We start from the raw sequence: 24,038 nt of genomic DNA, 5'->3' as shown, positions 1-24,038 counted from the left end.
ATCGCTCATCCCTAACTTGAGATTGCTTATGAGCAAGTTAGAAAGCACTGGTCCCAACTCCGTCTTCTTCTTTGGAGATCACTCATAGCCGAGTAAGATTGTCTTCCATAAACATGGTTTTAACAATGAGTCCGTAAGTGACTGTGGAGGCCAATTCTGGATCCACACGTCCTTCCACAGTGGGGACATTGGTTCCCGGACGGGAGCTGATCACGGTGTGGATTTGCCAAGCGTGCCTTCCTCTTAGCACGTTTCTCCCTTGTTTCCTGAGTTTGAGTGTCTTCAAAGCCCATGACACCTTTGGTAAAGGCTGTTCTCCAATTGGAGCACTCGCAGGCCAGTGTTTCCCAGTTGTCAGTATTTATACTACATTTTTAAAGATTTGCCTTGAGACAGTTTTTAAACCTCTTTTGTTGACCACCAGCATTACCATTTTTAAGTTCGGAATAGATTCCTTGGGGGAACTCTACTTTCTCCATTGGGATAATGGTCCATTTATTCCTACTCCCTTCTTCCTGTTTCTTAACCAGGTTCTGATCCACTAGAGGATCAGTGTTGTACACGAAAACACCCCTCCCCATCCTTTTCTCTCCCAAAGATCTTGCCCATGTGGAATTTCACTTTTGCAACTGCTCTTGTCACTGCTCTCCGGAAAGAGTTATCTGCCAGGTGTTAATTCTATGGAAGCAAGGCTACCAGTTGGGACAAAATGCCTGGGATGGCAGTGTGGTCTGGTTGCTGCCCTTCTCCAGTCTCACATCTATTGTCTAAACTTGGACTGAGCATATTTTTACTCCCAAATGCTGCTATATATAGAGGGACAATAGTCATTGTGTCGTTTGGCTGGTGGATTGATAGCAGCGCTGAAGGACTCCAATATGGTAGGTTCCTTCCTTCCTCCCTCCTTCCCTTCCCTAGGAGGCAAAGCAAATTCATCCTTATATTTAATCTTGTGCAACTCATGTCTTCTTTTCGCAATCAGTTCCTTCCTTCTTCCTTTCCTCCTTGGTGCTGTGGCCAAAAATTTGTCCTGGTTTCTTTTTTTTAATCATTCTCCTTCAATTACTAAGAAACAAAAAAATTGCATTTCAAAATTATCAAAGGGAAAATAACATTTTGGTTACGTTCTTGGGGGGGGGGCAGGGGTTTCATTGCTTTCCTGGTGGCCAGAGAAGGCTTTTATTTCATGCTGCAAATCATTGCTCTGGCAGCCTGCGCTCTGCAGCCTCCTTGGGTGCCCAGGTTTCCTGAAAACCTAATGGATATCCTCAGCTGGGTTTTCTATTGGAAGGTGGGGAGGCTGGCTGCTCTGTGCCTGACAGTCATTTACCATTCTTTTTTTAAAGTGAAGTGGGTTTTTTTAAAGTCAGTTTTAAAGAAATCAGTTCTGAAAGGGGTGGGTTGTGTGTTTTTTTTAGCTATAAGGAAATATTTCCCTTAAGAAGAAATCTGTGACGGTGTCAGTCTCAGGTGCTCAGAAGACAGCCACCCCAGCTTCAATAAGGAACATATGGAACTGCCTCAGAGCATTGGTCCATGTAGCCCAGTATTGTCTACACTGAATGGTAGCTGCTCTCCAGGGTTTCAGGCAGGGTTCTCTTCCAGCCCTATCTGGAGATACCGAGGATTGTACTTGGGACCTAAGGGAAATGCTCTACCACTGAGCCATAGCCTTTCCCCTGAAAATAATGCTCAGGGGAAGACATTAGGAAGTAACTTCTCCCATGAGGATTTTTCAGATCAGAGAGATTAACAGAAAACAGGCTTACAGATCGTCTAAAATGCTAAGCCGTCTGCAACTGCTTTTCAGTAAACAAGATAAATAAGTGTGGGCAGCTAGGGAGGCTGCAGGGTGCTGGATTAATGTTTAATAGAAAACTGGGGGAAGTCTTCTGGGTGCTTTGCAAGATGGTCACCTCTCTATGATAAGCTGCATTCAAGGGTTAACCCACCAAAATTCTGGAGGGAGGAAAAAATGGGAGGCTCTTTCACAGGAGAAGAAATGTTTTGAGAAGTGGGAGTTTTGGGTACAGCACTATTCCAGCCTTCTACCCTTCACTGGATGTTTTTAAGCAGAGGATGGATGACCATCTGCCTGGGGTTTTTTAGCTGCATTTTCTGCATTAGGGGGTGGACTGGATGACCCTTGGGGTCCCTTCCAACTCTACAGTTCTATGATTCTCTCCAAGCATAGCTGTCAACGTTTCCCTTTTTTTAAGGGAAATTCCCTTATTCCGAATAGGATTCCTCACAAGAAAAGAGAAAAGATAACAGCTATGTCTCCAAGTCCTGTGAAGGCCTGCTCCCCTTCTTATCTTTGTGGTTATTTTGCATTGTAAGCAGTTTTTTGTTCGCTTTTTAAAATGGAAGAGGGATTTAATAATAATAATAATAATAATAATAATAATAATAATAATAATAATAATAATAATAATAATAATAATAATAATTTGTGCTTTAAAAATACTTTCTGAAGCACACAGAGTCTCAGGGAAGCATCAAACATGTTCAAAATGGCAAAAAGGGTAGGGGGGAAATCCTATCCCAAGTAATGATGGTAATATTCTTAATGAAAGCAACCCGAGGACGTCTATACATAAGGAAACGATCATTCTTTATTAATCAGAGAGAAATGTACATGTAATTATGCCAAATGAGCTCTGCAGGGAGGCTTTCCGCCCCTCACCCCCACCCCCCGCTGCCCCCTCCCCACCTCTCACACTTTACGATGTCTTAAAAGGATTTATAAATATTCCTGGGGTTTTATAGCATCGTAAAGTTTCAGCTCTTTCTGTAATGCTACTTTCAAACGATTACTGGGAGACAAACCTCTGTTGTCAGAAGTAAGACAATAATCGCTGCAAGGCAGGGAACTGCGGTGGCCCTGAATCTCGAGAGCTGGGGAAGGGGAATCCTAGAATAGCAGCTATTCAGTCCTTCCCCTCTCCTCACTTTCTCCTCACAACATCCCTGTGAGGTAGGTTAAGTTGGGAGATAAGGGCTGGCCCCAAGATCACCCAGTGAGCTTCATGGGCCCTAGCCCAACACGTCGCCGCATGGCCTCTACCGCTTCATTCTGAAGTATGCAATTTGTGCAAATTTAGAAACAGTTCCCTTTGTGGTTTAACAAGCAATCCTTCTTCACATGGAAGCTGCAGCTGTGAGGGAAATAAGGGTCTTTTAAACAACTCTAGCGCCCTCAATGAACGGCGGTTCCCAGGATCTGTTGGGGGAAGCCATGACTGTTTAATAATAATAATAATAATAATAATAATAATAATAATAATAATAATAATAATAATAATAATAATTTGTTATTTATACCCCGCCCATCTGGCGGGGTTTCCCCAGCCACTCTGGGCGGCTTCCAACAAAACACTAAAATACAATAACCTGTTAAACATTAAAAGCTTCCCTAAACAGGGCTGCCTTCAGATGTCTTCTAAAAGTTTGGTAGTTATTTTTCTCTTTGACATCTGGTGGGAGGGCGTTCCACAGGGTGGGTGCCACTACCGAGAAGGCCCTCTGCCTGGTTCTCTGTAACTTGGCTTCTCGCAGCGAGGGAACCGCCAGAAGGCCCTCGGCGCTGGACCTCAGGGTCCGGGCAGAACGATGGAGGTGGCAGCTTCAGGTATACTGGACCGAGGCCGTTTAGGGCTTTACAGCGGTTTACAGCGGTTATCGTAGTACTTTAAATGGGTGAACGTGGAGTTCATCTTTTGGTAGCCGGTTCCTCAGCGAGTTCATTGCAGCTGCCTCCCTGTTCTCTGTCCTGAATCATCCACTTTGCTTGGAGGATCTCCAAGTTCAAGTCTTGTGAGGAGGAGACAAACTTCCTCCCTGTCTACTTTCATGCGCTAGTTTCTCCTCAGACCCTACAAATCTTCCGTCTGCCTTTTCTCTCTCTCCTGCTAATCAGCTTCCTTGGATGACCCCACTGGGTTGTGGTGCTATGAGACAGAGAGAAAAAAACTTCATTTCCTCTCCCCTGCCTCCATGCATAATTTTATAGATTTCTGTTATCCCCCCCCTTCCTCGCCTTTCCCCCCATACTAAAAAGCCTTCCATGAATGGAAGTCTTTTTCAGATTATTTAAAGAAATACTATAGTATGATGAATTCGCGAGCTGCATTTGAACCATGAGGAACAGAAGGAATGAGAGAGCATTGTATTGTTGTGGTGAGAGAAGATATCGTGCAGCAAGGGGGAGAATAAAAAAACACCATAGAAAACGGGGTGGGAAGTCGACAAAACCAAAGAAAAAAATCATTATGAAAAAAATCATTATGTATTGGAGTGTATCTGGGATTGTTTTGAAAATTTAATAAAATATAACTGGGCTGCCATACATCCAGGATTTCCCAGACATATCTGGGATTGTCCGTCAGAAATATTATCTGGACAGAAACACACACACCCCACCTCACGAAAAGCTCAACAAATTTGCCAAAAAATGTTTTTTGTGTCCGGATTTTCACTTTCTGAAATATGGCAACCCTGGGGTGGGGGTAATGTTATAACCCTTCCTCATAGGGGAAGTTATTTCCCTATTCCCTGGGAGAAGGCTACATACTGCCTTCCAACCCTGCTTTCCCGAATGACCCGGATGCAGGACTAGGCAAACCTTTTGTAAACCTCTGCAACATTTTCCAGCTGAAAATTGGGGTGTGTGTCTTTTGGTTCTGCGCTGCCACGTAATTCAGCTGACTGCCTCGGCTGCCACAGCCTCTCCCTGGCAGATGCTCGCTCCCTTTCCTCCTCACTCGCTTCCTCTGCCGACACCACACCTCACGCCACCTTGACAGTGGTGGCAGCTTTGGCGGCAGCAGAGAGAAGCCAGGAAGAAGAAGAGGAGGAGGAGAAGGAGGAGAAGGAGTAGTTTGGATTTGATATCCCGCTTTATCACTACCCTATGGAGTCTCAAAGTGGCTAACAATCTCCTTTCCCCTTCCTCCCTCACAACAAACACTCTGTGAGGTGAGTGATGCTGAGAAACTTCAGAGAAGTGTGACTAGCCCAAGGTCACCCAGCAGCTGCATGTGGAGGAGCGGAGACGCGAACCCGGTTCACCAGATTACGAGTCCGCCGCTCTTAACCACTACACCACACTGGCTCTCAGTGTGAGCAAGAGCGCACATCCACCACCTCCGCTCCGGGGGGGAAATGTCACCCCCGTGCGCAAGGGTTCAGCTTCAGGAGGGTTTGTGCGACCCATCAGTCAGGGATGTTCTTATTCAAAGAGGATCGGGAGGTTGGGTCAATCGATGCCTATCGGACAAGATGGCTAAATGGAACTTCCTTGCTCAGAGGAAGTCTATCTCTGAACACCAGGTGCTGGGCACAGATAACTAGGGGATGCCATCAGATTTAAGCTTTGCTTGTGGGCATCCGTTTGGCCGCCGTGGGGAAGAGTATGCCAAAGCTTTGGTCTGATGTGGGAGAGTTGTTGCCATGGGCCCTTGCAGTCCGCTTTCCATAATGAACTTCCTTATTTATTTCACGAAATTTATATGCCATAGCATGATCAAATTGTAGAGTTGGAAGGGTTCCCCAGGGGCCATCTAGTCCACCCCCACCCCACAAGGCAGGAATCACAGCTAAATAATCCCCACCACTTTCTGAGCTTCTATCCTGGCAGGCAGTTGCCTGCTGCCTGAAATTGAAGACATTCCTCCCCCCTCCCCCACTGTGCATGCAAATAATTCCCCTTTCCTCCCACTGTCCCTATGAATTTCTTTCTTTCTTTCTTTCTTTCTTTCTTTCTTTCTTTCTTTCTTTCTTTCTTTCTTTCTTTCTTTCTTTCTTTTTTAAATCGGAACACAAAACTCTCTTTTCCATTCTTGGATCCCCCTAAACGTCACTTCGCCGGCATCTCTGCCGTGACACCGTGAACTGAGGCATAAGCCTGGATTAGATTTATCATCTAATTATAGCTAGAACTGGAAAAGGAGGAATAAAAAAAAATAATGATCAGAGGTATGGAATGCCGTCCATAAAAGGAGAGGATCAAAAGATTGCAGCACACCGGATCCAAATGGAATCCCGGGGGAGGGAAACAGAGATGACGGCAGGACTCTCCAGGGGACTTCCAGCTCTTTCTACGAGGCCAGGGTCCCATCTAGTCCGGCGTCCTGTCCTCACAGGGGCCAAACAGATGCCCCGATGGGAACCCCAGAAGCAGGATTCGAACACAAGAGCCCTCTCCCCTCCTGAGGTTTCCAGCCACCGTTGTGCAGAAGCTTTGCTGCCTTCCACCATGCTGCCACTGACAGCGATGTCCTCCACAAATTTCTCCAGCCCCCCTCTTTTTATAAAGCCATCCAAGTTTGTGGCCATCCCTACTTCCTGTGGCAGGGAGTACCATAGTTTAACTACGTACTGCATGAAGAAGTCCTTAATTTTTTCCCCCTCGCCCCAAATCTTTCGACATGCAGCTTCGTTGGATGTCCGCAAGTTTGTTTGTATATTGCATTTATATCCCACCTTTTCCTCCAAGAAGTTCAAGGTGGCATACATGGGTCTCCCCCTCCTCATTTAACTCCCACAACAACCCTGTGAGGTAGGTCAGAATGAGGGGCAATGACTGGTAAGCTTCATGGCCAAGTGAACCCTGGTTTCCTAGGTCCCAGTCCAGCGCTCTAACCACTGCTCCATGCTGCCTCTGGTTCTGGTCTTAGTTTTGTTTAGCCCCCTCTCTGCTGACACACACACACACACACACACACACACACACAGTCTCCGTCCTGTCTCAGTCCCTGGATGGCAAGGGTGATTCACACAGTCTGCTCAACTGCGTCAGTCCATTGCTCTCATTTCTTCCCTCACTTCCTAAGCCCGGCAGCCAGGAGAAATGCAAAGAATTATTGCAGAGAAAATCCTTAGCAAGGATAATGCATCTTCGCATCAGCCTCTGGTTTTATCTTTGCACACTGTTTCATTTATTTTCAAGTATTTATTTTAAAGTGTGGGGTTTTTTTAAACTCTTTGTTTTTCTTAAATTGAAAAATGACAGCAATACAGAATCCTCAAAAATCCAGGTCCATTATTATGACACTTGTAACTTTTGGTGGGTGAAAGCGTGGCAGAAAAAGAGGGGGGAAGAAGGGGCCTACCCCACTCTAGCTCCAGCCTTGCCCCCCTTTTTACTGCAGTCCCAGTTACAACTCCTTTGAACCCCCTGACAGAAAAAGGGTTTAGATAAGAACTTTTTCATCTCTCTCAAAACAAGAACAGCAACAAGAAACTCCTGACTCCACTCCATCTGTTATAATTAGATGGAGTTGGCTCCTAGGGACTGAGGTCCCTTTGCCCCCCCCCCCAAATTGAGGGGGCTGGGTGTCCCAAAAATTGATGGGCATTGCTATTCAAATGGTGTGCATGAGCCGTGTCTCATCATCAATAGTCAGGGCTTACCTGGGCTCTCCCAATACAGTGGTGCCCCGCAAGACGAATGCCTCGCAAGACGGAAAACCCGCTAGACGAAAGGGTTTTCCATTTTTGAGCTGCTTCGCAAGACGATTTTCCCTATGGGCTTGCTTTGCAAGACGAAAACGTCTTGCAAGTGTTCCGATTTTTTTTTTGCCCCCCCCTTTTCTAAGCCGCTAAACCGCTAATAGCCTTTTAGCCGCTAATCCGCTAATCCTTTAATAGCCGCTAAGCCTTTAATAGCCGCTAAACCGCTAATAGCGCTAATCCGCTAAGCCGCTAATAGGGTTGCTTCGCAAGACGAAAAAACTGCTAGACGAAGAGACTCACGGAACGGATTAATTTTGTCTTGCGAGGCACCACTGTATTACATTTAAACTGGCACCCCGATTAGATCTCTCGCCACCTAGTGTCTAAACTATATAATGATGCTATCCACCCAAAGCTCCTCCTCCTTTTAAGGACCACCTCCTCATCGCTTACAAAGTCTCTGTCTTCAGAGCAAACTGGGAGATCTTATGTGCAGAAACATTTGTGGGTTTCGTATGTTGTCGTAAGTGAATGCCACGTGAATGCAGCAAAGTTGTTGCGTGATACAAATTGTGTTGCATTACATACACAAGTTCAATGTGTACGTTTAGTCCAGCTATGATTGTGTGGGTGCTTACATTATCGATATTCGTCATTAAGGTCTTAATATTCTCAACAAGTACAAATATTATCATTTCTATTATTAATGTAAATATGAGATCATGTATTCATTTTATACCCTGTGTCAATATTTTTAGCTGGTCTACCCTTACTGGGACCCCTGGCCCAGGGAAAGGGAAATCACTGGGGTGGATTGTAGTCTGTAATGCTGCTGGACTCCAAAGTTGAATTCATTTCAGTCTGAATTCTCATCAGGACCAGAGTCACGCTCTGCCTGGGTGCCTGGGTATAGTCCCCCTCCCAGGATTATTCTCAGGACCACAATACCTCAAGGACTTCCTCTTTCCATATGAACCTACATGGATCCCGAGATCATCTTCTGAGGCCTTCGTTTGTGTGCCTCTTCCTCAAGAGGTCTGGAGGGTGGCAACACGAGAACGGGGCCTTCTCTGCAGTGGCTCCCCGTCTGTGGAATGCTCTCCTCAGGGAAGTTCACCTGGCGCCTTCATTATACACCTTTAAGTGCCAGGCAATAACGTTCCTTTTTAACCAGGCCTTTGCTTGATCTGATTTACATCCTATAGCCTTCTAAAATGCGGTGGGGGTTTTTTGGTGGGGGGCTATTGGGTTGTTGCTTTTATTTTTATTAGGCATTTTGTGGTTTTATAACTTGATTTTATTCAGTGAACCACCCTGAGACCCTTGGGTATAGGGCGGTATATAAATTCAATAAATAATAATAATAATAGTCTCATTTTTAATTTGCAGGCACCCAAAATGGCCAGACACAAGAAGGAAGGAGGTGGCTCCAATGTATTCTCTATGTTTGATCAAAGCCAGATCCAAGAATTTAAAGAGGTAAGTTCTCCCTAAGGCTGTGCAAAACACTTGACTTTGGGATATTGTGAGGATTTCGTTTGGTCTGTGTTTTTAAACAAAGCAACCTGATTTGCACTTGCTCAACTAATACATGGACCACAATGAAGTTAGCATTTAATAATAATAATAATAATAATAATAATAATAATAATAATAATAATAATAATAATAATAATAATAATTTATTATTTATACCCTGTCCATCTGGCTGGGCTTCCCTAGCCACTCTGGGCGGCTTCCAACAAAATATTAAAATACAATGGTCTGTTAAACATAAAAAGCTTCCATAAACAGGGCTGCCTTCAGATGTCCTCAGAAGTCTAGTACTTTTTCTTTTTGACATCTGGTGGGAGGGCGTTCCACAGGGCGGGTGCCACTACCAAGAAGGCCCTCTGCCTGGTTCTCTGTTACTTGGCTTCTCACAGCGAGGGAACCGCCAGAAGGCCCTCAGAGCTGGACCTCAGTGTCCGGGCAGAACGATGGGGGTGGAGACGCTCCTTCAGGTATAATGGACTGAGGCCATTTAGGGCTTTAAAGGTCAGCACCAAAACTTTGAATTGTGCTCAGAAACGAACAGGGAGCCAATGTAGATCTTTCAAGACAGGTGTTATGTGGTCTTGGCGTCCGCTCCCAGTCACCAGTCTAGCTGCTGCATTCTGGTTTAGTTGTAGTTTCCGGGTCACCTTCAAAGGTAGCCGCACGTGGAGCGCATTGCAGTAATCCAAGCGAGAGATAACCAGAGCATGCACCACTCTGGTGAGACAGTCCGTGGGCAGATAGGGTCTCAGCCTGCGTACCAGATGGAGCTGGTAAACAGCTGCCCTGGACACAGAATTGACTTGCGCCTCCATGGACAGCTGTAAGTCCAGAATGACTCCCACCTGGTCCTTCAGGGGCACAGTTACCCCATTCAGGACCAGGGAGTCCTCCACACCTGCCCGCCTCCTGTACCCCCAAAACAGTACTTTTGTCTTGTCAGGATACAGCCTCAATCTGTTAGCCGCCATCCAGCCTCCAACCACCTCCAGACACTTCTCCAAATTTCGTCATATTGTTCTTGGCTCAAAAAAGGGTAACAAAGTGCATATAAAATGTGTATTTTCGTTTTGAGGCATACGCAAAGTGTTGAACTCATTCAAGTTTTACTTACTGCAGACGTGTTGAAATTAATGGATCCCAGTTAGCCGTTTACGCAATGCTAGAGGCTACGGAGGGTTTTCCCCCTCATTGGATTCAACACAATTATAAGCAATATCCCCCACTCCCAATCTCTCACTCTTTGTATTTTGCAATAGGCCTTCACAATCATGGATCAGAACCGAGATGGCTTCATTGACAAGGCTGACTTGAGAGACACCTTTGCTGCATTGGGTAAAAAGCACAAACTTTTTTGTGTACTGGCATCTAATATGTATTTTGGAAAGTTGTTTGTTTGCTGTGCGTTTGGACGTCTCTTGGGATATTGGTAACCACATTATTTTGATGTTAATCCGATTTTAAGCTGTATTTCAGTCGATTGCTGAAATTTATGTCTTAATGTATTATATATTTTGATGTTAGCCACCCTGAGCCGCCGCCTTCTCCTTCTCCTTCTCCTCCTCCTCCTCCTCCTCCTCCTCCTCCTCCTCCTCCTCCTCCTCCTCCTCCTCCTCCTTCTTCTTCTTCTTCTTCTTCTTCTTCATGGTTCCTGAGCTCAAGGAGCAGGTTTTCATCTATGTTTGGGTCAAATTGGATACCATTTTTGTTACCTTCTTGTGTTAGTTGGTTTATCCTAGCCAATCAGAGACGACACAGAAAATGGGATGGTGCCATTTGTTGAATAAACACTCCCAAGTACTTAAGTTTCTTTTGCCATATGGTAAACCCTGCAATTTTGCACCAAAGGTTTAACATTATTTCCAATTCCAGCTTATTTATTTTCAAGTCTGCCACTCCACCAAACCAATAAATTTCTGCCAATACCTCAGGTGCTGCCACTTCTGGGATCATTAGTTAGAAGGCAATAACATCTGCAAATGAACTTATTTTCCCTTCACCCATAACCCTTGTAATTTGGAGTCATTCTATATCCTGTGGCCTTCTTCTTGTCCTGACAATTCTGGAGTTTTCCACCATGTCCCCGGGTTCAAAATATGAGCAGTGATTTCGTTCCCTCAAGGTTTTTACACTTTGCTGCAAGCTCTATTCAACTTTGCAGAAAAGAAAATATTAGGTTTGAGCTTTTGGAGCGGTGGTTTGCGTATCATTCGTTCAGGTGCGTGTGCAGATCTCTGGATGATGTCACACCTCTACAACTATATAATTCTTCATGGCTGAATGCCCCCATTTCCATTTGCTGTCACGTGACAAGAACACCCTTCTCTCATAGGTCGCATGAATGTCAAGAATGAAGAGTTAGAAGAAATGATCAAGGAAGCTCCAGGGGCCATTAACTTCACCGTCTTCCTTACTATGTTTGGTGAGAAGCTCAAAGGTAAGCGGGAACCAGTGGTCAAATGGTGTGCGCGAATCTCTGTTTACAAACAGTTCCCAGAATCCTTTGCATGGGGCAGAGCCATGGCAGTTTAACTGGCTCAATGGCAGAGCACATGTTGCATATGTACAGGCCCTCCAGTCAGAAGGATCCAATAGTAGGTGACATGGAAAAATTGTCAGAAGCTCGTCCTACACTCAAGTAGGACCCTGGTAGAGTCACATGCCCAACTGGCATGTTCTCTCCCTCCTGGTCGTTCGTGAGCTTCAAAAGCTTTCTTCTGCCATCAGACATCGGCACACTTAGGGATCTGCAGAGTCTTCGCAGCTTGCGTAACAGACCTCAGCAACTCAGCATTTTGGCTAATCTACTTTATTTACATATAAACACACATGGAGCACTGCAACTTGGCTCCCTCTCTCTCTAGCATCAGACAGCAAAAAAAGAGAAAAGAACAAAGGACAATAGTCCCACTTCACAGAACACAGTAACGCAAACATCCTGTCTCTGTCACTTCCCACTCTGTGGAGTCAAAACACACACCGTCATGTGATAGACAACAATCCCATGACTGCAATCACGGAGCAGGAATTCTAACAAACATGACTTGTTTGAACCAACAGAGTAATGAGCACCAGAATAGATGGACAAAAAGTCTGACCCTAAAGAAGGCAGCTGCTGGTGTTGGTATGAATCCGAGGTATGCTTGGAATGCAGCTATTGCAACCTACAATTTTTTGTTCATGGAGCGATGGTTCAGGTATATATGCCAATGTCATGGGCTGGTTGAATTCAGAGGAATGGTGGAAGGAGTCAGCTGGGGAGCAGTGGCGGAGCAACTCGTTTGGGTGCCAGGGGCGGGGCCAGCCACCCGTGGGGCAAGCCTGGGCAGGACGCTCCGCGGGGCCTCCGAGGAGTCTGCCTGCTTCCTCCCACTCAGCCACCCTACAACTGAGAGGGAGGCAGTGGACAGACCGTTTGGGGCAGCGCGGAGCCTGCAGGTACCCAAGCCACTGTGTCACTCCCAGGAGAGACCTGTGGCTTGGGCGCACTGCAGGCCCTGCGGTGAGTGCCGCTGGGCATTTTGTCACACCCCCTCAGTGGTGACACCCGGGGCAACCCGCCCCCACCTCCCCCCTTCCTCCGCCCCTGCTGGGCAGCCCCCCAAGGGAAGAAGGCTCAGAGCTGGGGAATTGGTGGTGGGACGACAATTAGCGGTCAGAGGGAGAAGTGGGAGAAGACTGGGGAGAAGTGGTGTCAGAAGCTGAAGAGGTAACAGGGCTTAGTGAGCGGGGAGAGTTTGTGGCAGAAGGAAGTTCAGAAGCGGAGGCAGAAGCAGAGGCTGGAGAGGAGGGAGGCCAAGAGCCAGAGATGAGTCTGGCTAGTGAAGAGGCATGGTGTCTCCCTCTGAGAGGCACAAATACAAGATGGGTGACACCTGGCTTGAGAGCAGTACACGTGAAAAGGATCTAGGAGTCTTGGTTGACCACAAACTTGACATGAGCCAACAGTGTGACGCGGCAGCTAAAAAAGCCAATGCAATTCTGGGCCTCATCAATAGGAGTATAGCAACTAGCTCAAGGGAAGTAATAGTGCCACTGTATTCTGCTCTGGTCAGACCTCACCTGGAGTACTGTGTCCAGTTCTGGGCACCACAATTCAAGAAGGACACTGACAAACTGGAACGTGTCCAGAGGAGGGCAACCAAAATGGTCAAAGGCCTGGAAACGATGCCTTATGAGGAACGGCTAAGGGAGCTGGGCATGTTTAGCCTGGAGAAGAGGAGGTTAAGGGGTGATATGATAGCCATGTTCAAATATATAAAAGGATGTCACATAGAGGAGGGAGAAAGGTTGTTTTCTGCTGCTCCAGAGAAGCGGACACGGAGCAATGGAGCCAAACTACAAGAAAGAAGATTCCACCTAAACATTAGGAAGAACTTCCTGACAGTAAGAGCTGTTTGACAGTGGAATTTGCTGCCAAGGAGTGTGGTGGAGTCTCCTACTTTGGAGGTCTTTAAGCAGAGGCTTGACAACCATATGTCAGGAGTGCTCTGATGGTGTTTCCTGCTTGGCAGGGGTTGGACTCGATGGCCCTTGTGGTCTCTTCCAACTCTATGATTCTATGATTCTATGATTCTATGATTCTCTCCTTCCGCGACCAGCTCCCCTTCCCCATGGTCTCCCAGGACAAGAAGTGGCATGAAATGAGAAGAGCAAAGACAGGCATGCAGGCTTGGTCTCAGATTGCTTGGGGAAAACCCTGGAGGTGAGGATCTTCAGTCTCTGCAACTGCTTCATGGGGGCAAGACCTATGAAATAAGAGTTGCTGTGCTCCTTAGGCCTGACCCTCCAGTGCAGATCCTGTTTTTTTCTAATAAAAAGTTAAGTCCACTTACTTTGTACTGGTGGCTGGCTCGCTTGGGACAACACACACTTTTGCATATAGGCGCCATCCCTGGAACGTAACCCCCACGCAAGACGCGATTGTACTGTACTGAACAGGATGGACCAATGGTCTGACTCAGTAGAAGTCCACTTCCTCTGCTGCTGTTTTGCTCTGCCTGGCCAGTTTGGTATCTCTCAAATTTGTTTAAAAAATAATCAGTGTTGCGGCGGTGTCTTCCCTCCCATCCTGTCTTTGGGTGAAAAAAAAATAAAAGAAGCAGTTTGTAGTCTGTAATCCTGCTGGACTCTTGAGCTTTGAAGTGGAATTTTGCGGCAAGCATTCCCTATTGATTAGCTGGTGCACAAAGTGGTCTCTTTGAGGACAGCGCGGCATCTCTGCGTGGTATACAAATTGCATTTCCTCCAGCTCTTTGTGGAGCAGAGGCCCATGTGGCTGACATTAACACAGAATGCTTTCGGGAGGGTGGGTGTGTTTGCTGCTCATCTGGCAGTGGGATATATATCACTAACCAAAGTTTCCAGCTTCCTTCTAGAATTCCAGCTCTCTCTCCCCTTGCTCCTGCGCTGACGATGCTTTGATGGCTTTAACAGATTTCTAGCACAGCTAATTGTATAAATCATTGTCGTCGTCATCAGTAATCACCTGCCCTTCACTCAAAGGTCCTTGGATGAATTACAATGTTAAAACACAATATTAAAAACAGTTGAAAGCCATTTACAAACCCTACAGTGTCATCGTGTCTACAGACCTGGGATAGCTCAGTCGGTAAAGCATGAGACTCTTAATCTTAGGGTCATGGGTTCTAGCCTCATGTTGGGCAAAGGATTCCTGCATTGCAGGGGGTTGGACTGGATGACCTTTGGGGTCCCATCCAACTCTACAATTCTATGATTCTAAAGTGACTTGTGCTGGGCTTATGTTCCAGGGATTTGAAAAAAATGTGCATAGCCGAACCACCCTCGTATGGCCATCCTTAGCTTTCAAGCAAGGCAGAGAGCTTTTAAGAGTTGCTTATCGGGCTCTGGTAGGCTCTTGTGCGGGCTCTTGGAGGACTGTTTGAGTCCCCACAATATCTCACAAGAGCCTCCCAGAGCCTGATAAGCAAGTCTGAGAACTTAACAAGCTCTTTCCGCAGCGGGAGAACCCGGCTTAAAGGAGTTTTCAAGCTCTCTGCCTTGCAAGCAATTAATTTGCGGGGTTTCAAATAACCCAAGATAATTGTGCGCGAGACGTGATCGTACTGTATCTGCTATTGGCATATAATTTCTGGGGGATGCATAGCCATGGATCTTCACTTCTTTTTTTTACAATCTACCCCCCCCAAAAAAGCCCGAACAACAACCAAGCTTTCTCTCTCCTTCCCTGTGGGCTGCCCCACAAACCTAGAAGGTGGCAGTGGCTGGGTTCAGGTAGGTAGCCATATTGGTCTGTCATAGTCATAATAAATAACAAGATAATTTTTTTTTTATTAAGGGAGGTCTTTTTGGATCATCTTTTAATATATATTTTTTAAATCTTTCATCTTGTTATTTATTAATCTTGACAGGGTGAGATTCCTTCAACTCCACACTTATTAAAAGTGTGGGATCCATAGCTGTCAACTTTTTCCTTTTCTTGCGAGGAATCCCTTTAAAAAAAAGGGAAACGTTGGCAGCTATGACGGGATCTTTGTTCCCCTTTGCACCTGACAAAGTGGAAGGTGTTCAAAGGAGGGCAGCCTGGAAACCTAGACCTATGAAGAATGGTTGAGGGAGTTGGGGATGTTTAGTCTGGGGAAGAGAAGACAGAGAAGTGACTTGATAGCCATCTTCAAATACCTGAAGGGCTGTCACATGGAAGGTGGAGCAACCTTGTTTTCTGCTGCTCCAGGGTGTAGGAGCCAAACCAATGGTTTAAGTTACAAGAAAGGAGATTCATCCTAAGCAGCAGGAAGAACGTTCTGACAGTAGGAGCTGTTCAGCAGTGGAACAGACTGCTTATAGTTATTTCCCCATATATTCATATTTCTCCCTTCCCACTATATATTTAATACTTTACACTGCTGACTTTACACTAACCCTGCTAAAGTTTTAACCAGATTAACCTGATTCTTCAGCTATTCTCCAAACATTTCCCACTCTTCCTTAAATACTTCATCTTCCTGATCTATTATTCTATTAGATAAATTTGCTAATTCTACATATTCTACTTCTCCTGTGTTGCTATTGTTCTCTCGATTGCCCAGTTTCTTTGTAGGACTGAGATGGGACTGTTGGTGGCTTAAGTGTCAGTTCTGTTCTCTGTAAAGGTAAAGGTACCCCCGGCCGTTAGGTCCAGTCGCGGACGACTCTGGGGTTGCGGCGCCCATCTCGCTCTATAGGCTGAGGGAGCTAGGGTACAGCTTCCGGGTTATGTGGCCAGCATGACTAAGCCGCTTCTGGCGAACCAGAGTGTCGAGTTGCAGCTCGGCATCCAGGGAAAAATCAGTCTCACACCAAGAGGGGTTCCGAAATATGGCTGCTCCTAGGGCTAATATGGCAGCACAGCTTTTATTGTGTGAAATCAGAAAGATACAAGCCAAAGAAAGATACAAAATACAAGCCAAGCAATTTGTTCTAGCCAGTAGATAAAGACCTTCGTACTAGACCGTGCGAGCGATCAGGCCATGCTACGTTAGCCAATCATATAGGACAGCACGAGCTGTTCACGCGCTGTTCATGCTCCAAGGATGCTTCTAGCTATGAGATCACCCTGCAACAATAAGAACTTTGCTCATGCTCTCATGTACAAGCAATCATTTTCCCACACCAGAGCAGCGCACAGAAATGGGGTTACCTTCCCACCGGAGCGGTACCTATTTATCTAATTGCACTTTGACGTGCTTTCGAACTACTAGGTGGGCAGGAGCAGGGACCGAACAACGGGAGCTCACCCCACCACAGAGATTCGAACCACCGACCTTCTGACCGGCAAGCCCTAGGCTCAGTGGTTTAGACCACAGCACCATCCGCGTTCTCCATAGATGACTGTGAATGTTGATATAGGGCTCGTTTTCTAGGATAATGCAGAAATTAACGGTCTGGTCTTCTTCTGTAACCAGCACAGGAGGTTGCGGTATGATGAGGGTGATAGATTGCGTATGTATGTGTGCACGCTCGTATGTGACAATATTCGTGGGAAGCCCTAATGTGATAAGTGGTAAAAGTTGGCTCTTTAGTTACACAGATGATTGGAAAATGGAGATCATTTATTTACTGTTAGCATGTGACTTGCTGGGCTTGCATGAGTCTTCTGGGCTACCAACAATGCAGTGCTCCCTGCTGTAGTATGTTCACACATTCATCTGCCAGTCCTCAAGTGCCCAGTAACTGAGTGGAGTGAAATCAGATTACGTTATGTTCATTTGTGGTGTGAACCAGCAGATACATGTGTGCACAGAAGTATTGGAAATATAAATCTCTGCTTGTTCCCCTTATAGGCACAGATCCGGAAGAGATCATTCTGAATGCTTTTAGGGTTTTCGACAGAGAAGGAAAAGGTCATGTGAAAGCAGATTAGTAAGTCTTCACTTCGTTTTGAATCTCTTCCCCCATGTTAATTTCGCTTCTGTCAAGTTTGTGACTTGCCAGTCTGTTGTATTGCAGTCTGTTGTATTGCACTGCCCAATGGCTGGATCCCTGCCCTGTGGAATGCCAGATTCTGCGAGCAGTCATAGAATCATCGACTCATGGAATGGTAGAGTTGGAAGGGACCCCAACGGTCATCTAGTCCAACCCCCTTCAATGCAGAAATCCCAGCTAAAGCCATTCATGACAGATAGCCATCCAACTTCTGCTTAAAAACCTCCAAGGAAGGAGAGTTCATCACCTCCCAAGGGAGACCGTTTGCTGTGACCAATAAAGGTCTGGGCCAGTTTTAACCCAGCTTCAGCCTCTACTCCCATGCACACTACTCTGCGCTGCAGACACAAATTAATCCCAATGTAAGCCAAACATAAACAAAAACAAAAACTGTCCCTGCATGTAGAGAACTAGCACATCAGGGAAAGTGTTGAAGCGACTGAAGCAGCTCTAGCCACTATACCACGCTCCCCCTCCTGCTTTACATGCACCCACACAGTTAATGCCACTTCTAGTCTTATCCTGGGAGAGGAGGATCATGGGCACCCACAATTTCAAAATACAAAGTGGAATATAAATGCATAATTCGTAACTGAAGGGTTTTTCTTGCTGGAAAAGGACATCCACAACACCCCACCAAAAATGGTCCCTGCCCAACCTAGCCAAAGTCACAAGACAATTTCATTAGCTCATTACCACACAACAGAACATACTGTTTTCTTATTAGACCCAAGGGTAAAGTCAATCATTACATAACAAACCATTAAATCAATCCCAAGGCTGCATTTGATGCTCAGCCTCATTTCACATAATTCCAGCATTTAGACATTTGACTCTAATAATTTTTTTAGCGTGGCTCACACATCCCTTTGAAAGTCTTTCCGCTTTCAAGGCGATGGTTGCTATTCATTAATAGCATTTCTCCATGCGAAGAAGGAAAGACAACAGCAGAATCCTTCCCCCCCCACCTCCATTGGCGGTGACTGACCTTTTAATAAGAACCTTCATCTAATTAACATCCTTTTGGGGCATTTCATTTTTTCCACTGCGTGTTTTTACCTCTCACATGGAAAATCGTGATTCATTTGGGAGTTTTGGAACTGATTTTGAATGTGATGGCAAAGATATGTGATATCTATATTGCCTTAAACACCATACTCTTACCACACAGAGAGATAGATGAGAAAGAGATTGGGCACATTGTCCTTTGCGATGTAGAAGCTCAACAACAGCCTCCTTCCAAAGTGGGCAAACAAAACAAAAACTGGCATGGCGTTTGGAAAAGTTTGGTGATTCAGGTTGCAAAGTTCCCTTGACGTTTATGAGGTTTACTCACAAGCAAGAGAGCACAGCATTGCGATTATGCTTCCCACAGCTGTCCAATAACAGCCTTGTTGATACCAAACAGCACTCCACAAATTTGCACCAACTTGGACCATGACGGAAATTAGCTGTATTTAAAGTGTGGCCAACCACCTTCTCCAAAGTCCATATTTTCAAAGCCCAGAATATCCCATTTCCCTCCCCGCTTGTTTGCGAGGAATGTGCGTATGTGAGAGACCTGCACATATATGACGCCAGAGCCCTCTCCTTCCTTCCATATCCTGTTTGCAGAAGCAACGCTCCATTTCCTGAGCAACGCAGGAAGTCATTGTGGATCCAACCTCACATCCACAAGTGAGCTCACGGACTAGAAGGCAGGCACATCCAATGGCATGCCCCTCTAGGATTGCAGACCATCCAAGCGTCCCTGTTTTCCAGGGGCAGTCCTGGATTTACAGAAGCCGTCCCAGTTTCTGATTTGATCCAATAATGTCCACTTTTCTTTAGAACATCCCTTTTTCATCAAAGAAGTGTTAGAGGGTATGGAATTTGTTGTTGTTTAGTCATTTAGTCGTGTCCGACTCTTCGTGACCCCATGGACCAGAACACGCCAGGCACTCCTGTCTTCCACTGCCTCCCGCAGTTTGGTCAAACTCATGTTCGTAGCTTCGAGAACACTGTCCAACCATCTCGTCCTCTGTCGTCCCCTTCTCCTTGTGCCCTCCATCTTTCCCAACATCAGGGTCTTTTCCAGGGAGTCTTCTCTTCTCATGAGGCGGGCAAAGTATTGGAGCCTCAGCTTCACGATCTGTCCTTCCAGTGAGCACTCAGGGCTGATTTCCTTCAGAATGGATAGGTTTGATCTTCTTGCAGTCCATGGGACTCTCAAGAGTCTCCTCCAGCACCAGAATTCAAAAGCATCAATTCTTTGGCGATCAGCCTTCTTTATGGTCCAGCTCTCGCTTCCATACATCACTACTGGGAAAACCATAGCTTTAACTATACAGATTTTTGTTGGCAGGTGATGTCTCTGCTTTTTAAGATGCTGTCTAGGTTTGTCATAATAGGACATCCTTATTTTCATCAGAGAAATGTTGGAGGATATGGGATTGGGAGTTCAGTTGCCTCTCCTCTTTCGACTTACTTGTCAATCCTCAACCAACAATCAAAGGAGGTTTCTAGCATGTGAACTTAAGGGTGTAATAGGCCAGTTTTCAGTTCGATTCTGTGTTGCAGTGGCCTTCAGATACTCTTTGTCCCAAGAGAGAATTTTCTCTTCCTCCCTTTTTCAAAATGAAGAAGATTGTTCTCCACAATTAGAGAGTCCACTCAGGTGCGGAGGAAGGGGGGTGTGGTGGGGGCGGCGCGCCCCGGGTGTCACCACTGAGGGGGGTGACAAAATGCCAAGCAGCACTCACCGCAGGGCCTACAGCGCCTGAGTCACGTGTCTCTCCTGGGAGTGATGCGGTAGCTTGGGAGCCCACAGGCTCCATGCTGCCCCAAATGGTCTGCCCACCGCCTCCCCCTCAGCTGTAGGGCGGCTGAGGGGGAGGAGGCAGGAAAACCCCTCAGAGGCCCAGCAGAGCATCCTGCCCTGGCTGGCCCCGCCCCCAAGTCTGGCTGGCCCCGCCCCTGGGCGCAAGGACCGCCCGCCCCCCTAGACGCCCAATTGGCTTCCTCCACCGCTGAGTCCACTAGCTTAGAAAGATCAGAATTAGGTGTAAGGAACTTACACTTTCCTTTTGTTTAAGTGCAAAGAGTAGGAAGATCCAGTTGTGAGTCTCAATTGTTTCTTCCCCAAGACTGCAGGAGACAGTTTGATGGAGCCACAGAAGGATCAAATCCTTCTTGGATCTTCATCCAGACATCACTGATGCTGCCCACAGCTCCACCGACCTCTTCTTGAGGCTACAATGTGCGCCAGATTATCTCAATTAACGCACAACTTGTTCCATGCCATTTCTGTTTTGGAAAAAAAGAAAGCACAGCTCTCTGTGACTTACTAGGAAACCAAATATTGGGACTGAAAATATTGGAACGAGCTGAAACCGGCCACGACAGATACCATCAGGACCCCAGGGCAGGCGCTGTTTTTATAAACCCAGTTTGTTTCTATGTGTCTGATTTTGGGGGTTGTTGTCTCCTCCCTCCCCGCAAAGAAACAAGTCATATGGAAAACAACAACTGCAGGGAAGCTCACGGCTTCTTAGTTAGGAAAATCTGAGTCTTTGTTTCTCTATAAAATAAATAATGGAAACTGTTGGGTTCTTTACTCAGTCCTTCTTATGTGTAATGGTGCCAGAGGCTGCCGTGCTGGGCTTCTGAAGCTCAAAATTGTATTTGATCCTCCTCCTTCGCCACCACCACCTCAGCCACCCCCGCCGCCCCCAATCTGGCCTCACATTCTTTCCAAAAACACTGGATGCATGTGAACAGAAGATGCCAAGTGACACTGGTTGCTTTCAGAGAGAGAGAGAGAGAGAGAGAGAGAGAGAGAGAGAGAGAGAGAGAGAGAGAGAGAGAGACTGAGCCTCTTTGGAAACCAAATCAATAGAAGAGTCTTGCGGCAGAAGGTTTCATGGACTGGAGTCAACACATTAAGGACAGTTGCCAGATACAGACAGGTGGACACGGGGGGGGGGGGATGGAAACAGTGGAAACAGTGAGACCAAAAGTGGCCCATTTTCTCCAGCATCCCATTGTGTGTGTTTGAATTAAAAAGCGGCTTCAAAAAATCAGCACAAAAGTAACTTAATTCCTGTTCGGTTCACCCGGACATTGCGGAAACTGCTTTCAGATGTGACTCAGAGCTTTCCGAATTAATTCAGCAAATTAGTTCACTTGAATCCATCCGTTCCAAGCACCGCCAGTCACACCCTTAGACATACTGACCTGGCTCTGTTAACATGCAGTTGCTTCTCTAGCAAGAGGGGGATACAATGGGACATAGTGGGTCTGTGATTCCTGCATTGCAGGAAGCTGGAATAGGATCCCTTCCAACTCTATGTTCTATGATTCCACACCTTCAGCCATAATGGCGCCAGCACTGCATTCATCCTGCTATGTTAGGTTTGAGCACAGTGCAGATTGCAAATGTGGCCTCCTCCGTGGCCCTTAAATAGATGTGCTTTATTTCAAACAGCATGAAGGAAATGCTCATGACACAGGCAGACCGGTTTACTGAAGAGGAGGTAAGATCCCTTACATGCTGCACTCCCTTTTTTCCTGAAAATGTGAAGATTTTTCTATTTGATAAGAACGATTTCCAGTTTTTTTGTTTCGTTCCAGATTTGATGGTTGAGATGGCATCATGAGATTGCCAGGGTAGTCCCTGGGAGTCTGGTTATCTTGAGATAAATGGGGGAAAGAGCTGGTCTGGGATAGATTGATGGTCCTTTAGAGGGGGAACTTCTAACCTTCCCAGTTTCTGTATTTATTTTCTTTATATCCTACTTTTCCCTCCAAGGTGTTCAAGGTGGCGTACATGGTTCCATGGGTGTAGCCATGGATTTTTGTTTATGGGGGGCAGACAAAGTTGTTCAGCTTTTTTTGGAAATCCACCAAAGTTGTTGAGCTCTTTTTAGGAGATTGCCCCCTAAAGTTGAAGAAGTAAGAATACCCCCAAGAGTAGGACTTTAGGGGGAGCAGGCTTTGGTTGGGGGGCAGGCTGATACTAGGGGAGGCATAACCTCGGTTTATTGAGTACTTTCCTTTTTGCATAGAATTTCAATTAAGTTTTGTGTTTTACAATTTAAGATACTCATTTTACATCCTTAGCATATCAATGACTTCCCTTCTTCTCTTTCCATGGTTCATGTTACATATCATAAATCCCTGCATATTTTATAAAAACTATACCGTTCAGCATTCCATTATTGCATCCAACAAAACTTGTTTACACTGTTGAATTTATCTTAATGCTTCCAGCGTTTTCAGCTGTAAACAATTATTTCCCATATATTCAATAAACGTTTTCCAGTCTTCTTTATTGAGTACTTTCAATGCTTTTCAATAATCCTTGTGCTCCCCCATGCATAGTTCTCCTCCTTCTCCACTTTATCCTGACAAGTAAGTTAAGCTGAGAGACTATGACTAGCCCTAGGTCAGCCAATCAGCTTCATGGCCAAATCCTGGTCTCCCAAGTCCACACTCTTAACCCTACACCACACTAGCTCTTAATGTTGTTGTTTGACACCAGCTCCCTATGGAAGGTTCCACATCAGCATAGAGTGGAGTGTGGTCCATTTGTGGAACCTTGAGCTGCAGCCAGAACTCTGAGAAATATGATTACAGTGGCTCTCTTCAATGGTACCAACTAACGGATAGAGCAGGGGTAGGCAATCAGTCTTTGAACCGTGTGATTGTTGAGCAGCACACTCCTGTGACACTTGAGATGCAACTCCCATCCTGTCCTTTCCCATCTTTATTTCCTTCTTCTGTTCCTCAGATGAAACAGACGTTCACCGCATTCCCTCCAGATCCTGCCGGCAACCTGGACTACAAGAACCTTGTTTACGTTATCACTCATGGTGAAGAGAAGGACTAGAAGATGCTGAGATAATCCATTGAGAGAAGGCTATTCACTGTTGCCTCAGAAGAAGCCGAGTGAGATGAAAACCATTATATTTCACCAGGCTTCAACAACCTGGGGCCCTCCTCATGCTTTGGAGTACAACTGCCATCAGACGTAGAAAACAACTGGGGAGCAGCAGATTGTTGAAGGCCGTGCTAGATAATCTTGGGCATTTTTATAAATAAAAGCAGAAGATACCATTTTGTATCTATCTCCCTGCTTGGTCTTCTGTGTATTCTCGTTTTTTGTTGTCATCAGCAATGTAGAAATGGGATGTTCTCGATGTTGGGAAGTGTAATGTAGCTCCACCTCGTCCCCTTCCCTTTATTAAACACCAGGAGATATGTGAAAAAGACAAGGGATGGAGGGGATCTTTGGGAAACAGTGATGGGTTCTTTTTATAACCCTCCAACCTGGCTTAATGTGAGCAGGAGATGAGTACTGGAACCTGTTTTAAATCTGAAGACCCAACCGAGGAACCTGCTTGTTGGAATAACACAAAGGTGTCTTTGGTTCCCTGCTCAAAATGGCCACATAAAGTGTGAAGGCTTCAGGGAATCCTATCCCTCCCATGGTGGGATGCAAAGAAGCAGAAAAACAAGAAGAGTTCTTACCAGGTACAGTGGTACCTCTGGTTACAAACTTAATTCATTCCGTAGGTCCGTTCTTAACCTGAAACTGTTCTTAACCTGAAGTACCACTTTAG

The 24,038-nt window shown here is 45.9% G+C and overlaps 1 protein-coding gene across 1 annotated transcript; it reads left to right on the top strand.

Moving 5' to 3' along the window:
* The first annotated feature begins 757 nt into the window (after positions 1 to 757).
* On the top strand, positions 758 to 23,537 carry MYL10 (myosin light chain 10). The gene is made up of 7 exons (XM_081173236.1): positions 758 to 881; positions 8,845 to 8,934; positions 10,251 to 10,326; positions 11,324 to 11,428; positions 17,295 to 17,373; positions 21,902 to 21,950; positions 23,207 to 23,537. The coding sequence occupies exons 1-7, from the start codon at positions 879 to 881 to the stop codon at positions 23,303 to 23,305; spliced, it is 501 nt and encodes a 166-aa protein (XP_081029362.1). The 5' UTR covers positions 758 to 878; the 3' UTR covers positions 23,306 to 23,537.
* Positions 23,538 to 24,038: the final 501 nt, after the last annotated feature.

This window comes from Podarcis bocagei, assembly GCF_964188305.1.
Source record: "Podarcis bocagei genome assembly, chromosome: 15".
Taxonomy (NCBI): domain Eukaryota; kingdom Metazoa; phylum Chordata; class Lepidosauria; order Squamata; family Lacertidae; genus Podarcis; species Podarcis bocagei.
This window is presented reverse-complemented; position numbering and strand designations above follow the sequence as displayed.